We start from the raw sequence: 16,631 nt of genomic DNA, 5'->3' as shown, positions 1-16,631 counted from the left end.
TCTTCACTGTCCACAATGCCTCCAACTGGATCAAATTATTCAGATTGTTGATATAGATGACAAACAACAATAGACTCAGCACTGATCCCTGCAGCACACTGCTCTGACAGTAAGAGAGGCAACCATTACTATCACTGTCTGGCTTCTCCCCGTAAGCCAACGTTGACTCCAGTTTACTACCACATTCTGAATGCCAAGCGACTAAACCTTCTTGATCAACTTCCCATGTGACACTTCTTCCTCAGCTTGCGCATGATCTCCTTTGTGTTCCTATCAAGACAGCTCAAAACTCCGGGTGTTTTCCAAGATGCTTTTTAAGCATTTTCAGAATTCCTTGTGAATGTGAAGCAGCATATATTAGCCTAATGGGACCCAGTGGAATCCCACATCAAGGAGCACAGGAGGTATATCCGTTTGGGTTACCCAGAGAAATTGGCACTAACAGCACAAAACAACTATGCCATGTCAATGGCTTTTAGGATCACCTGGTGAAGGACACCATTGAAATAAAGCTAGAGGAAAACAATTTTAACAAAGACGAGGGACGAAGGTCTCACTCTAAGTAAGAAATGGAATTTAATTGTAAAGAAGGTGGGAGAGCAGAAACCCTATTAGATGAGGACTTACTAATCAGGAGGGACGGACTATTGTGGAATAAATACCACCGGACTAGATATGTCCAGGCATTAACCCTGATGAAGATGACAGAGTTTTTCATCACAATGTTGGTTATAATTGATAGTTGTACCTGGATGGAAGCTCAAGAAGAGTTTATTCAAGCTTTTTAAGCAGTTTAAGATGATATGGTTGGGGATTTCTGTAATTTGAGTGCGGGCTTACATACTTTCAAGAATGCTTTGAGAGCCCACCTACTATACTTGATGAAATACAGCATTATCAGATTGCTTTGTATGGATTGTGGTGAAAAGCAACAGTAAAATGAAGGATAAGATTCAAAGCTGCTCTGAACTTCTTCAGAAAGCTATGAAATGTATCTGACTTCTTAAACATCTGTTGTTGGCTACAACTCCTTTGGTGGTGGAAGGTGTGTGTTTAATATTTCAGTAATATTTGAGTATTATTGTGAATATATTGTTGATTAAGGATTCTTTGTTTGCTTAAATAATTCATTACAAGTTATATGTAAAAGTACATGAATAGTATACATCATCACACCACCATGTCATACACGGGCACCTCGCTTAAAGTAAAAACAAAACGTGCATCAGCACATGCCAATGTAATTGAATGAAGTGCTGATTAATTGCTACAACAATGAAATAAAACAGTGAGACCATCAGCAGCGTTTATAGAGTGACCTCCATTCCCCCAGTCCTTAAGGTTCTCATAGCTGAGGGTGGTAGTGGGGATAAGCATGCTCTGACTATTACATGTTCCTAATTGAATTATTTTCAAATAGCCTTTGAAAACCAAGTTCAGCTCTTTGCCTTCACACATAGCTTAGCTAGTAATCCTGGCAGAGTCATTTCTATTGACAGGAGAATGGGCAAAGGCAGGTTACTGGTGCCTTAAAACCAGTCACTTCAGGCAGTAGTCCATCTCTCATGGTTGGCAGCTCACCTAGGAGAAGGAAAACCCTGACCTCAAATGTCTGCTGGCTTGTGACTATACCCACTTGTGGGGAACTCTTTGGGGGTAAACCCTTGAGGAAAAAAAATCCAGAGCTGAAGTCCCTAAGCCAGTCCAGCGTTGAATTCAATACCAACTGACAACTCCTGTGATGCTGCTGGTGCCAGACTATATTGGTCTCTGCTGTTCCTTTAGCTTCATCAGCTGCATGAGCAGCAGCTTGCTCTCCATATCATACTGCCCTGACTTGTGTACCGTGTAGTCAGGTGAGATGCCACATCCATGGTCAACCCCGACCTCCTCCTCAATTCCAAACATGTGATAATGGCACAATCTTGTCACCTTGTCATGGTGGAAATGCTTGTGATTTCCTAGATCCCAAGAGCAACGGCATCTGGAGCTTAGTTCCTGGTAGGGTCACCCATGATGGTAAGGTCAAGGTGGAGAATCCAACCAAGATCTGAAGGGTGAAGCTGATGGAAGGTATTGACTCATCACAAAGGCAGTGAAAGCAGAGGAAGACTACAGCAGTGAATAGATCCCACTCATCTTGCATTCCATATCACTAGACCCTGATGTCTGGTGGTGACTGCCTGTGTATCACCTTCTCCATGTTAAACAGTCAAGCACACATGCTCTCCATTAAGAGAATAACTCCTTGGAAGAACATCATACTTGACTCAAGTGTTACTACTGTCACAGTTCCAAAGGAAAAAAACTGCAAATGTTAGAAAGCCAAAATAAATGAAATGAAATATCCTTATTATCATTGCATAGTACAGTTGTCATGCACCAATACAGTGAAAATAAGTTTGCAACTCTCATATTCAATGCTATAAAACAACAAATAAAAATAAATGAACAATAAAATCAAGTAACCAGCCAGTGCAAGCAATGTCCAGCAGTACAAAAGCGCAACTCAGATGCATGGCAGCCATAAAACCAGCAATTAAAAGTAGCAATATGACAAATTTATGGATGATGCTTGATCGATTGGTTCAGAGCAATTATAGCTCTGTGGAAAAAGCTATTTTTCAGTCTGGAAGTGCGGGCATAGAGAATCTTATAATGTCTGCCAAATGGATGAAGTTCAAACAGATGATTGCATGGGTGTGTATTGACCTTACAGATGCTTGTAGCTTTTTCTAAACTAGAAAATAATTGAAATTGCCAATGTTAATGGATTCATTGTGGAAGATGGACCGTGTTTCAGCTTTTTACAAATATTTTTGGATATTTCTAGGGAGACATTACAAAACTTTATAAAATCATAAGGCATGCATATTTGCTGCCCTTTTGCCAAGATAGGGAAGTCTACAGGAAGAGGAAAAAGATGAATAAGGTGAGAGGGGAAAGGTTTAAAGCAAAAACTGTTTCACAAAGAGGAAGGTGGATATATAAAAGGAACTGCTAGAGAAAGTTCCCAGCAGGGGTTCCCAACTTGGGGTCCATGGACTCCCTGGGTTAATGGTAGGGGTCCATGGCATAAAAAATGTTGAGAATCCCTGCTGCGGAAGCAGGTTCGCTTACAACATTTAAAATGCATTTTAGAAATGTACATGGATAGGAAAGAAGGATATGGGCTAAATCCAGGCAGTGGGATTAGCTTGGGTGGACATTTTGGTCAGCGTGGATGTTGGCCAATGAATTTGTTTCCATATTGTACAACTCTATGACTCTATGACATTGTATTAAAATAAATGAGTTGTTCATTCATTTTCTTGTTATCATAGGAATGCTTGCCAAAACTATGGAGGAGTAATATCTCACAAAAGCGGAATATTCTTGTCATTGAAGAGGTTGAAGAGGAGGATTTTGGAAATTACACCTGTGAACTCAAATACAAGGACAAGTTGGTGAGAAGAACGATTGAATTAATCGTTACAGGTAAGATCTTTCACGTTCATTGCAAAATGAAATAAAGTTATGTCGAGGATTTCACATTTGACCCTGTGATGAAATAGCAATGCATCTTCTCTTCAGCTAAAAAGTGCCTCTGGAGTTTATTATCAAGTTGGCTGATGTTGGAATGGGTTATGACATTTTGTACATGATAGGATTGGCTTTGTGAATTTTCAATAGAATTATACCATCATATTATTTCAGGTCAAAGGGTGATGGGAATGGTAGGAATGTGTGGAGAATGAAATGGAATTCATGTAAATGGGTACTTAATGGCTAGCATGGACTTAGTGGGTCAAAGGCCCTTTTTCTATGCTACGTGACTCTATGACTTAGTTGAAATTAATCCTACTTTCCAGTCCTTAACCTGCCGTGCATGTGAAGAACTTTGCTGTTATTTCTTGAATTGTGACATAGGTTTCTGCCTCTACCATTTGGTCAGTCAATGAGGTCCAAATACCAACAGTCTTTGAGAGGAAAACTTCTTCAAACTTCCTCTCACTCTTCTGTGTGGCTTCTAGAATACTTGCAACATAATCTGGGTTCTGTGATTTATGAACTGGACTGCACAGTTGTTCAATTGAACACTTTTAGTTTTACATTTTTATATGCTGTGTTTTTCGTGTTGGGTTGCCATTTCCGTGATTTGTTTGTTTTTATTGTACATTGGGAATTTGATGTTCTTGTTGCCATTTGCGTGATTTGTTTTTTTTTTGTACGTAGGGAAGTTGATAAATTACTTTGAACAGTGTCTATGGTTTTCTTTGATTTGTGGCTGTCTGAAGAAGACAAATCTCAGAGATGTATGCTGCATACATATTTTGATAATAACTGTACCTTGAACCTTAGGACTTGAATCTTAATCAGACCAATGAAACGAATAAAGGACATCATGTCATAACTAGGTTTCCTGGGTGAGGAGGATTAAATGTGACGTTTAACTTATTTATTTGTTTAACAGGGTAGAAAATGTTAAGGGCTTCATAGTTACAGGTATTGAATCAACCACAGAGCAGAAGATATTCCACTGCACAACATTTTGTGACAGAAGTTATCAAACGGAAGATGTTCCTCCTAGGACTGCCTCTTCGACAGGAGTAAAATCTCTTTTCTCTTTAGTTGCTGAAAATGTTGGCCATGTTCAAGTTCATTGTCATCTGACTGTACGTATATAAAACCAAACAAAACAATGTTCATTCAGACCAAAATATTACACTATTATCATCATCATCATTCTGCGCCATGTCATATGATGTGGGTAATCATGGTCTTGACAATTATGTTCTTGGGAAGTTTTTCTGCAGAAGTGGTTCACCATTGCCTTCTACTGGGCAGTGCCTTTAGAAGGTCGGTGGGCAATGTTCCCTGTAATTTATAATGACTAGTGTGCGCAAATATCTTATACTGTTCAGTTTTTGCCCAGTGACCAGAGCATGTACGCACTGATTCATTTCTTCAATAAAAAGAATATAGATAAGCCAGTCCTAAAATCTGCAGACAAATCATCACAGGCTCCATATTTTCAACACTATCTGCAACAGAAACTGGAAAAGGAAATGTCATTGTGTATGATCGTGAAATATACTTAACATGCCAGTGAGGTAGAGGGTGACAACCTTCAGTGCACAGTTTAAATTCCTTTGTTAAATTCCAGCAAAAGTTATGTGCGTGTGCACGTGCACATTTTAGAGGGAACATTGCAGGTGGCCTCCGCCATTATCAATGCTCTTTAGAGATTGTCTGCCTGGCGTCAGTGGTCACATAACTAGTACTTGTGATATGCATCAGCTTCTCAAACGACCATCCACCACCTGCTCCCATGGCTTCATGTGACCCTGATCAGGGTCTAAGCAGGTTTTATGCCTTGCCCAAAGGTGACCTACAGACTAGCAGAGGGAAGGAGCACCTTATACCATCTTTTGTAGAGATGTATCTCCTCCCATCACCCATTATACTCTAGATAATTTAAATCATAATTCAAAAAGCATGTAGTAAAGTGCAACACAGGTTAACAGTAAAGATTGTAGTAAACAGGTCAGTGACTTAGTGACTAAACTTTGGTTGTAGCAGCTGACAGTTTGACCTCTACACAACAGAGGATTCACTTTCCACTGAGTGAAACAAATATCAGATGCCAAACAAGATGGTGAAGAACCCTCAGGATTGGGCAGCATCGATGTAAGGAAATGGACGGTCAGTGATTCAGGTTGAGATACTTCATCAGCCATGTATATATTTCCAAATCAGGATGTTGTGTAACTTGTAGAGGGCAGTGTTCCCCTATCAAATGCTGGACAAACTCAGGAGAGCACTGAATTGAAGGAACTCAGTTAACCTGCAAAGTTCCTCCAGTGTTTTTTGTGTGCTGCTCTTAATTACCAGCATCTGTAGAATGTCTTGCATTTATGATTGTTGCCATATACCTGTAGCCCTTGTCCATAACGGTAGCAGCTGTTGCTTTGGAAAGTTCCAGCAGCGTAGCCTAGGGAAGTAACTGCTGTGTAGTGACGATTGTGAATAGGAATTAATGATTAGGCAAGTTGATGGAGTGATAAGCAACACTTGGTTGGTGTTAACTTCATGAGATGTTGGAACTTCACTCATCCAGGCACGTAGAGATAATTTTCCATCTTGTAGAAGGCAAAAGGATATCAAGAGGTGCGTCACTCTCTCCAGGGTGGAGTGGATTGTGGAGCTGAGAGTACAGTCAGAGCAGTCACTCCACTCTTCAAGAAGGGAGAGAGGCAGAAGAAAGGAAACTATAGGTCAGTTAGTCTCTCAGTGGCTGAGAAAATGTTGGAATCATTTATTAAGGATGAAGTCTCAGGGTATTTGGAGGCATATGATAAAACAGGCTATAGCCAGCATTGTTTCATCAAGGGAAAATTTTGCCTGACAATCTGTTGGAATTCTTTGAAGAAATAACAAGCAGAATAGAGAGAGGAGAACTGGCTGATGTTGTGCACTTGGATTTTCAGAAGACCTTTGACAAAGTGCCACACATAAGACTGCTTAACAAGCTATGAGCCCATGTTATTATAGGAAAGATTCTAGCATGGATAAAGCAGTGGCTAATTGGCAGGAGGCAAAGAATGGGAATAAAGAGAGCCTTTTCTGGTTGGCTGCCGGTGACTAGTGATGTTCCACAAGTGTCTATGTTGGGAGCAATTCATTTTAGGTTATATGTCAATGATTTTTATGATGGAATTGATGGCTTTGTTGCAAAGTTTGCAGATGATATGAAGATTGATGGAGGGGCGGGTAGCTTTGTGGAAGGGCTTATGCAGATTTTTGAGAATGAGCAAAGAAATGGCAGGGAGAATACAATATTGGGAAATGGATGATCATGCACATTGGTAGAAGAAATGAAAAGGTTGACTATTTTCTAAATGGAGAAAAATACAAAAATAAAAGAGGCACAAAAGGACTTGGGAGTTCCTTGTGCAGAAGTTCCTAAAGGTTGAATCTGTGGTGAGGAAGACAAACACAATGTTAGCATTCATTTCAAGAGGACTAGAATTTTAAAAAAGGATGTAATGTTGAGGCTTTATAAAGCACTGGTAAGGCTTCACTTGGTATCTTGAGCAGGTTTGGGCCCCATGTCTTAGAAAGGATGTGCTGAAACTTGAGAGGTTTCTAAGGAGGTTCACAAAAATGATTCCAGGATTGAATGACTTGTCATATGAAGAGTGTTTGATGGTTTTGGGCTTGTATTCACTCGAATTCAGAAGGATGAGGGGTGACCTCATTGAAACCTATCAAGTGGTGAATGGCCTTGATAGAGTGGGTGTAGAGAAGATGTTTCCTGTGGTGAGAGAGTATAAGACCAGAGGACACAGAATAGAGGGGCATTGTTTTATAATGGAGATGAAGTGGAATTTCTTTAGCTAGAGAGTGGTGAATCTGTGGAATTCTTTCTAACAGGCAGCTGTGGAAGCCAGAACTTTATATATATTTAAGGCAGAAATCTGCAGATTCTTGATTGGTCAGAGCATGAAGAGATACAGGGGGAAGGCAGGAGTTTGGAGCTGAGAGGAAAAATTAATCAGCCATGATGAAATGGTGCAGCAAACCAGATAGGCCAAATGGCTTAATTCTACTCCTATATCATATGGTCTTTTTATAGACAATAGACAATAGATGCAGGAGTAGGCCATTTGACCCTGAGAGCCAGCACCGCCATTCACTGTGATCATGGCTGATCATCCACAATCAGTATCCAGTTCCTGCCTCATCCCCATAACCTTTGATTTTGCTATCTTTAAGAGCTCTATCCATCTCTTTCTTGAAAGCATCCAGAGACTTGGCCTCCACAGCCTTCTGTGGCAGAGCATTCCATATATCCACCACTCTCTGGGTGAAAAAGTTTTTCCTCAACTCCATTCTAAATGGCCTACCCCTAATTCTTAAACTGTGGCCTTTGGTTCTGGACGCACCCATCAGCGGAAACATGCTTCCTGCCTCCAGTGTGTCCAATCCCTTAATAATCTTATATGTTCCAATAAGATCCCCTCTCAGCCTTTAAACCTCCAGAGTATACAAGCCCAGTCACTCCAATCTTTCAACATATGACAGTCCCACCGTCCCCAGGATTAATCTTGTGAACCTACGCTGCACTCCCTCAATAGCAAGAATGTCATTCCTCAAATTTGGAGACCAAAACTGCACACAGTACTCCAGGTGTGGTGTCACCAGGGCCCTGTACAGCTGCAGAAGGACCTCTTTGCTCTTATACTCAATTCCCCTTGTTATGAAGGCCAGCATGCCATTAGCTTTCTTCACTGCCTGCTGTACTTGCATGCTTGCTTTCAGTGACTGATGTACAACAACACCTAGATCTCGTTGTGCTTCCCCTTTTCCTAACTTGAGTCCATTTAGATAATAATCTCCCTTTCCGTTCTTACCACCAAAGTGGATAACCTCACATTTATCCACATTAAACTGCATCTGCCATGCATCTGCCCACTCACCCAGCCTGTCCAAGTCACCCTGCATTCTCATAACATCCTCCTCACATTTCACACTGCCACCCAGCTTTGTGTCATCGGCAAATTTGCTAATGTTACTTTTAATTCCCTCTTCTAAATCATTAATATATATTGTAAGTAGCTGCGGACCCAGCACTGAACCCTGCGGTACCCCACTGGTCACCGCCTATCATTCCGAAAGGGACCCGTTAATCGCTACTCTTTGTCAATTTTCAATCCATGTCAGTACTCTGCCCCCAATACCATGTGCCCCAATTTTGCGCACTAATCTCTTATGTGGGACTTTATCAAAGGCTTTCTGAAAGTCCAGGTACACTACATCCACTGGCTCTCCCTTGTCCATTTTCATAGTTACATCCTCAAAAAATTCCAGAAGATTAGTCAAGCACGATTTCCCCTTCGTAAATCCATGCTGACTCGGACCAATCCTGTTACTACTATCCAGATGTGTCGTAATTTCATCTTTTATAATTGACTCCAGCATCTTTCCCACCACCAACGTCAGGCTAACCGTTCTATAATTCCCTGTTTTCTCTCTTCCTCCCTTCTTGAAGAGAGGGACAACATTAGCCACCCTCCAATCCACAGGAACTGATCCTGAATCTATAGAACATTGGAAAATGATTACCAATGCATCCACGATGTCTAAAGCCACCTCCTTAAGTACCCTGGGATGCAGACCATCAGGTCCTGGGGACTTATCAGCCTTCAGACCCAACAGCCTATCCAACACCATTTCCTGCCTAATATAAATTTCCTTCAATTCATCCATTACCCTATGTCCTTTGGCCACTATTACATCTGGGTTATGGGGATAAGGCAGGAACTGGATACTGTTAATGGATGATCAGACATGATCACAGTGAATGGCGGTGCTGGCTCAAAGGGCCGAATGGCCTACTCCTGCACCTACTGTCTATTGTTTGTGTCTTCCCTAGTGAAGACTCATCCAAAGTACCTGTTCAACTCGTCTGCCATCTCCTTGTTCCCCATAATAAATTCACCCGCTTCTGTCTTCAAGGGCCCAATTTTGGTCTTAATTATTTTTTTCCGTTTCACGTACCTAAAGAAGCTTTTACTATCCTCCTTTATATTCTTGGCTAGTTTACCTTCATACCTCATTTTTTTTCTCCGCGTATTGCCTTTTTAGTTACCTTCTGTTGCTCTTTAAAAGTTTCCCAATCCTCCGGCTTCCCACTCGTCTTTGCTATGTTATACTTCTCTTTTAGTTTTATACTGTCCATTACTTCCTTTGTCAGCCACGGCCTCCCCTTACTCTCCTTAGGATCTTTCTTCCTCTTTGGAATGAACTGATCCTGCACCTTCCGCATTATTCCCAGAAACACTTGCCATTGCTGTTCCACTGTTGTCCCTGCTAGGGTATTGTTCCATTGAACTTTGGCCAGCTCCTCCCTCATAGCACCATAGTTCCCTTTGTTCAACTGTAATACTGACACTTCCGAGTTTCCCTTCTCCCTCTCAAATTGTAGATTAAAATTTATCATATTATGGTCACTACCTCCTAATGGCTTTTTTACCTTGAGGTCCCTGATCAAATCCGGTTCATTGCACAACACTAAATCTAGAATTGCGTTCTCCCTGGTAGGCTCTAGTCCAAGCTGTTCTAAGAATCCATCTCGGAGGGACTCCACAAACTCCCTTTCTTGGGGTCCAGTACCAACCTGATTCCTCCAGTCTACCTGCATGTTGAAGTCCCCCATAACAACTGTAGCATTACCTTTGCGACATGCCAATTTTAACTCTTGATTCAACTTACACCCTACATCCAGACTACTGTTTGGGGGCCTGTAGATAACTCCCATTAGGGTCTTTCTACCCTTAGAATTTCTCAGTTCTATCCATACTGACTCTACGTCTCCTGACTCTACGTCTCCTGATTCTGTGTCCCCTCTCGCAAGGGACTGAATATCGTTCCTCACCAACAGAGCCACCCCACCCCCTCTACCCATCAGTCTGTCCTTTTGATAGGACGTATACCCTTGAATATTCATTTCCCAGGCCCTGTCCACTTGAAGCCATGTCTCTGTTATTCCCATAACATCATACTTACCAGTTTCCAACCAATATAACCTTTTTGAATGATGCAATAAGTTTGACTGGCTGAGTGGACTAATCTTGCTTCTAAATCGTATTTTCATATCCATAGGTCAAAATCAATGCTGAGTTTATGGCCATATGAACAAATATGAACAGAGCCACCCCACCCCCTCTACCCATCAGTCTGTCCTTTTGATAGGACGTATACCCTTGAATATTCATTTCCCAGGCCCTGTCCACTTGAAGCCATGTCTCTGTTATTCCCATAACATCATACTTACCAGTTTCCAACCAATATAACCTTTTTGAATGATGCAATAAGTTTGACTGGCTGAGTGGACTAATCTTGCTTCTAAATCGTATTTTCATATCCATAGGTCAAAATCAATGCTGAGTTTATGGCCATATGAACAAATCGATGTGTAAACAGATGCAAAGGAGAACTTCCAGGAGCATCACTGGGACATAGCATCACAAGAAAACCATAAATTATGCACAATTTTTACAAGATAAAACACAATTTGAACAAGAAACAAACTAAGCCTGTATAGTGCAAGGTGATCAAAGTGGTCATAATGTAGCTGATCTATAGTGAATAGAGTTTTATTGATTTGTTCAGGAACCAAACGATTGACGTCAATCTGCTGTTGTTGCACCTGGTGGTGTGGGAATTTGGGCTTCTGTACCTCGTGCCCAATGGTAGATGTGAGTAGATTGCATGGTTTGGATGGTGGAGGTCTTTAATGTTAGGTGTTGCCTTCATTGTACCTAATAAAGTGGCCACTGAGTGTGTATGTTTGTGGTCTCCTGCTGCTGTAGCCCATCCACTTTAAGGTTCGATGTGTTGCGTGTTCAAAGATGCTCTTCTGCACACCACAGTTGTAATGTGTGGTTATTTGAGTTACTATCAACTTGAACCACTCTGGCCATTCTCCTTTGACCTGTATTCACTGGATGTTCCTTTTTTGTGTTTTCACACCATTTTCTGTAAACTCTAAAGACTGCTGTGTGTGAAAATTCCAGGAGATCAGCACTTTCTGAGATACTCAAACCACCCCATCTGACACTAACAATCATTCTACAGCCAGTCACTTAGATTACATTTCATTCCCAATCTGATGTCTCCTCTGAATAATAATTGAATCTCTTGACAATGCTTGCATGTTTTTATGCATCGAGTTTCTGCCGCATGATTGGCTGATTAGATATTTAATTTATGTGTGCAGGTGTACTAATAAAGTGGCCTTTAAATAAATTATATATATATATATATATATAAATTATATTATATATATGAATAATATATTTCAGTCCCAAATCTTGTAGAACCATAATGGAACAATGCTTACCAAATCATATATTAATACAATACATGGGCACATTTATTAGTACGATAATGATAAGCTATTTCTGCTATAATCCAAAGCAGTATGAATCAGCTGGGACATTAGCTGTACTCTTTCAATATAGGAGCAATCCTGCCTTCCTATACTGATATAAATATTCCAATATTTATACCAGTACAATGCTAGGAAGAAGTAACAGCCTGGCTGTTATCTGAAGAAAATCTTGAACAACCAATAACATCATAAGCAGACCTCCAGGAGGAGAATACAAAACCACAATTGTACGATGCTGTGAGGGGAAATATAACCAAGTGATAAATTCTTCAAAATCTCTTGGACTACTTTAAGGTTGGCTTTTAATAGGTTTTCAGAAGAAAGATTGGCTTGATTTAATTTTATAACACAAGGGCTTGAGGAAGGTATAAGATAGATTTCATAAAATCTTGGTACAATTCAATTTTTAAAATTAATTTATCACACTCCAGATACTTACACACAGGATTGTAGGTTGGCACTCCAACATACTGTAGTCGAACAGTATGTTGATGTGCCATGGGGGAGGGGGAGGTAGTAAACCTAGCTACATGGTGTGCTGGTCTTCATTTGCTGAGGGATAGAGTTCAAGAGCCGTGTAGTAATGCTACAGCCCTATAAAGCATCAGTTAGACCTCATTCAGAGTATTGGGTTCAGTTTTGGTTGCCTCATTATAGGAAGACTGTGGAAGCTTTAGGGAAGGTGCAGAAGACTGGAGAGCATGTCTTATGAGGATAGATTGAGACAGCTAAAGCTTTTCTCTTTTGAGCGAAGGAGGTGACTGGATAGAGGTGTACAAAATAAGAGGTATAGAATCTAATACAACAAGGAATAATCTTAAGATGATTGAAGGAATATATTGGAGAGGAATAAGAGATAAGTTTTTTTACACGAGTGTGGTAGGATTGTGGGACGTGCTATTGGGAGTGGTGGAACAGGAAGGTGCATTAGAGCCAATTAAGGGACTCTTAAATAGGCTCATAGATGAAAGAAAAATGAACGGCTACTTGGAAGGCAAGGGATAGATTTATCTTAGAATGGGTTAAAAGGTCAGCACATCATCGTGGGCCAAAGGGCTTGTTCTGTGCTATAATGTTCTGTATTCTGTGTTCTAAAGCCCTCAATAGCAGATACAGAAAATGCAATGTACCATTTCAAGGAAGGGTAAGGATAATACCCTTAGTGTCCTGTCCATTTACTCCTCAAAGAACTTCATTACAACAGATCATGAAGTTATCATGTCCTTATCATTTGTGGAAGTTTATGATGTGTAAATTGACCGCTGTTTCCTGTATTACAGCAAAGACTACTGAATCAAACACAGCAACAGTAAACTGCTCTGGGTATAGAAGGCAACCTGGAGATGCAAGTCTTCTGTTCTTCAGCACATATTTTGCCTTGAGGCAGGCAGCTTAGAAGTCAGACTTAAACTACCATAAATAAGAAAGGAAAATACTGCAGGAGCTGGAAATCTGACACAGAAGTAGACAATGCTGGACATGTTGAGTGGGTCAGGCAGCATGCACTGATTTTGAAGTTTTAAAGTTCAAAGTTCAAAGTAAATTTATTAATCAAAGTACTTACATGTCACTATATACTACACAACCCTGAGAATCATTTTCTTGCGGGCATGTAAGCACCCATACTAGCTAAATATGTTGCTGCTGAATACCAAAATTAAATAATACCATTGAAAGGAGATGGCTGGTGAAGACCCTCAACTTGAAATGTTGACTATTGATTTCCATTAATAGATGCTGCCTGACTTGTTAAGTTCCTTCAGCACTTTGTGAGTAGCTAAATTTATTTCTCCAGTTTTTTTATTAGTTTTCTTTTGTTAAAACTAAAACCATGGAAACTACAGAACAATCCATAATTATCAAATCAATTTACTTTTCTGTCTGTCTGGTTGAAAGAGAAACAAGTAGTTCTTATTTTTACAGAACTTCCAGTAAATTTATTAATTATATTTCTACTTAGAAGTGATATAAATGGAAAAATTAGGACAATTTCACAAAAATATATGAAATTAAACGACATTCTACTTTTACAATGCATTAGGTTTTGGCTTGGTGAGACATTCAATTATCATTATGTCTTGAATTGAATTGAATTGACCTCATTTCTTACATCCTTCACATACATGAGGATTAAAAACGATGTAAATTGGGTCGTGCGGTCCGCTACTCCTTCTGAAGTCAACAACCAACTCCTTCTTCTTAATAGTGAGGGTGCCTAAGACATTTTCACAGTGCAAGCAAGCATAGGAAAATTTTATACCATAATTCAACAGTAACAAATAGCAGGGTTATGTAGAGAGAAGAGATATGATTTCAATTAGATTTTTCTCTCAAAGTGCTAACACAATAGCCACTCAGTACCTGTTATATTGGATGATTCTATTTACAAATTCTGTGAGATGCATGAGATATTCTTGTAGTTGATGCAGATCTCCTTACCCAAGTGAAGGTCTTCATAATTGTCAGTTTATTAACTAATTATCATGGCACAGCAGTGTAGCTGTTAGCTCAACGTTTCACAAAGCCGGTGATCACCAATCAATTTAATTCGCACTGTTGTCTGTGAGGAGTTTGGAATGTAGAAGGAAACTGGAGCAGTCAGAGTAAACCATCGGTGTTATGGGGAGAATGTACAAACTCCTCACAGACAACAGTGCGAATTAAATTGATTGGTGATACATAACCCTGCTATTTATTACTGTTGAATTATGGTATAAAATTTTCCTATGCTTGCTTGCACTGTGAAAATGTCTTAGGCACCCTCACTATTAAGACGAAGGAGTTGGTTGTTGACTTCAGAAGGAGTAGCGGACCGCACGACCCAATTTACATCGGTGGTGCGCAAGTGGAATAGGTCAAAAGCTTTAAGTTCTTCAGGGTCAATACCAGAAATGACCTGACTTGGTCCAACCAAGCAGGGTCCACTGCCAAGAAGGCCCACCAGCGCCTTTACTTAGATTAGATTAGATTATTGGATAATGAGGACACGCAGCCCTCTTTTATTGTCATTTAGTAATGATGCATTAAGAAATGATACGATGTTTTTCCAGAATGATATCACAGAAACACATGACAAACCAAGACTGAAAAACTGACAAAAACCACATAATTGTAACATATAGTTACAACAATGCAAAGCAATACTGTAATTTGATAAGAACAGACCATGGGCACGGTAAAATCTCAGAGTCTCTCGAAAGTCCCATCACCTCACGCAGACGGTAAACCTCCAGCGCCGCAGACTTGCCAATGCAGCATCCCGGAAGCATCCAACCACAGTCCGACTCCAAGTCCGTCCAAAAACTCCGAGCCTCCGACCAGCTCCCCGACACCGATGCACCGAGCACCATCTCTGCGATCGCTTCGAACCCGGCAACAGGCAATAGGCAAGGCCGAGGATTTGGGGCCTTCCCTCCAGAGATTCTCGATCGCGCAGTAGCAGCGGCAGCGAAGCAGGCATTTCAGAAGTTACTCCAGATGTTCCTCCGTGCTTCTTCATGCCTGTCTCTATCAAATCAGATTTGTGCACGGCATCCTACTTCACAGATACGATATCAATTCGGAATGGCCGCGCGTGCTGCGTCGCGCCGCCATCTTCTCCTTCCTCCAAAAACTAAAGAAATTTGGCCTGTCCCCTAAAACCCTCACTAATTTTTATAGATGCACCGTAGAAAGCATTCTTCTAGGATGCATCACAACCTGGTATGGAAGTCGTCCTGTCCAAGACTGGAAGAAGCTGCAGAAGATCATGAACACGGCGCAGCACATCACACAAACCAATCTTCCGTCCTTGGACTCACTTTACACAGCACGCTGTCGTAGCAGTGCTGCCAGGATAATCAAGGACATGACCCACCCAGCCAACACACTTTTCGTCCCTCTCCTCTCCGGGAGAAGGCTCAGGAGCTTGAATACTCGTACGGCCAGATTTGGGAACAGCTTCTTTCCAACTGTGATAAGACTGCTGAACGGATCCTGAGCCGGATCTGGGCCGTACCCTCCAACTATCCGGACCTGCCTCTCGGTTTTTTGCACTACCTTACTTTCCATTTTTCTATTTTCTATTTATGATTTATAATTTAATTTTTAATATTTACCATCGATTTCTAATCCAGGGAGCAGGAAGCGCAGAATGAAATATCGCTGTGATGATTGTACGTTGTAGTATCAATTGTTTGGTGACAGTAAGGTATAAATAAAGTATACATATGTGCCTAAGACTTTTACACATTACTCTATATATGCTGTGTATTTATTTAATTATATCATAATTTTGTACTTCATCCATATACATGTAATTGTTCAGTGAATTTTTGAGTAATGGTGCTGCATTTGATTCTGTATTTTTCTGGAAGTTTTTCAGCTTTTCTGCAGCGGGTGTCACATCACTTGAATCTGGTTATTTTATAGATTAAATGTTATCACTAGAATTTTTTAAATCACCAGTTTGACTGAGATAACTTCTTCGTCTTTTTGTTCTCTTAGCTCCTCTTTCTTTCTTTGTTCTTCATTCTTGTAACACTTGATAGAACAGCTGTGAGCAACAAGTTTTATTCCTCATTCTTGACTTCAGAAGAACCTCTAGATCACAAAAACACCAGGATCCAACATTACTCTTCAATTACTTGTCAATTAAAAAAATATTCTGACTCTCATTTATCTGTTCAGACACACATTCTAAGTCCTAATCCAA

The 16,631-nt window shown here is 40.4% G+C and overlaps 1 protein-coding gene across 2 annotated transcripts in view; it reads left to right on the top strand.

Moving 5' to 3' along the window:
- Positions 1-16,631, top strand: part of il1rapl2 (interleukin 1 receptor accessory protein-like 2) — a 1,302,096-nt gene that overhangs the window by 681,037 nt on the left and 604,428 nt on the right. For both annotated transcript variants that reach the window (XM_063061139.1, XM_063061140.1), the window contains exon 5: positions 3,324-3,477. In XM_063061139.1, the coding sequence (XP_062917209.1) occupies positions 3,324-3,477 (154 nt within the window). The remainder of the gene's footprint in view (positions 1-3,323; positions 3,478-16,631) is intronic.

This window comes from Mobula hypostoma, chromosome 10 (assembly GCF_963921235.1).
Source record: "Mobula hypostoma chromosome 10, sMobHyp1.1, whole genome shotgun sequence".
Taxonomy (NCBI): domain Eukaryota; kingdom Metazoa; phylum Chordata; class Chondrichthyes; order Myliobatiformes; family Myliobatidae; genus Mobula; species Mobula hypostoma.
The sequence above is the reverse complement of the archived record's forward strand: the minus strand, read 5'-3'. Positions and strand labels throughout refer to the sequence as shown.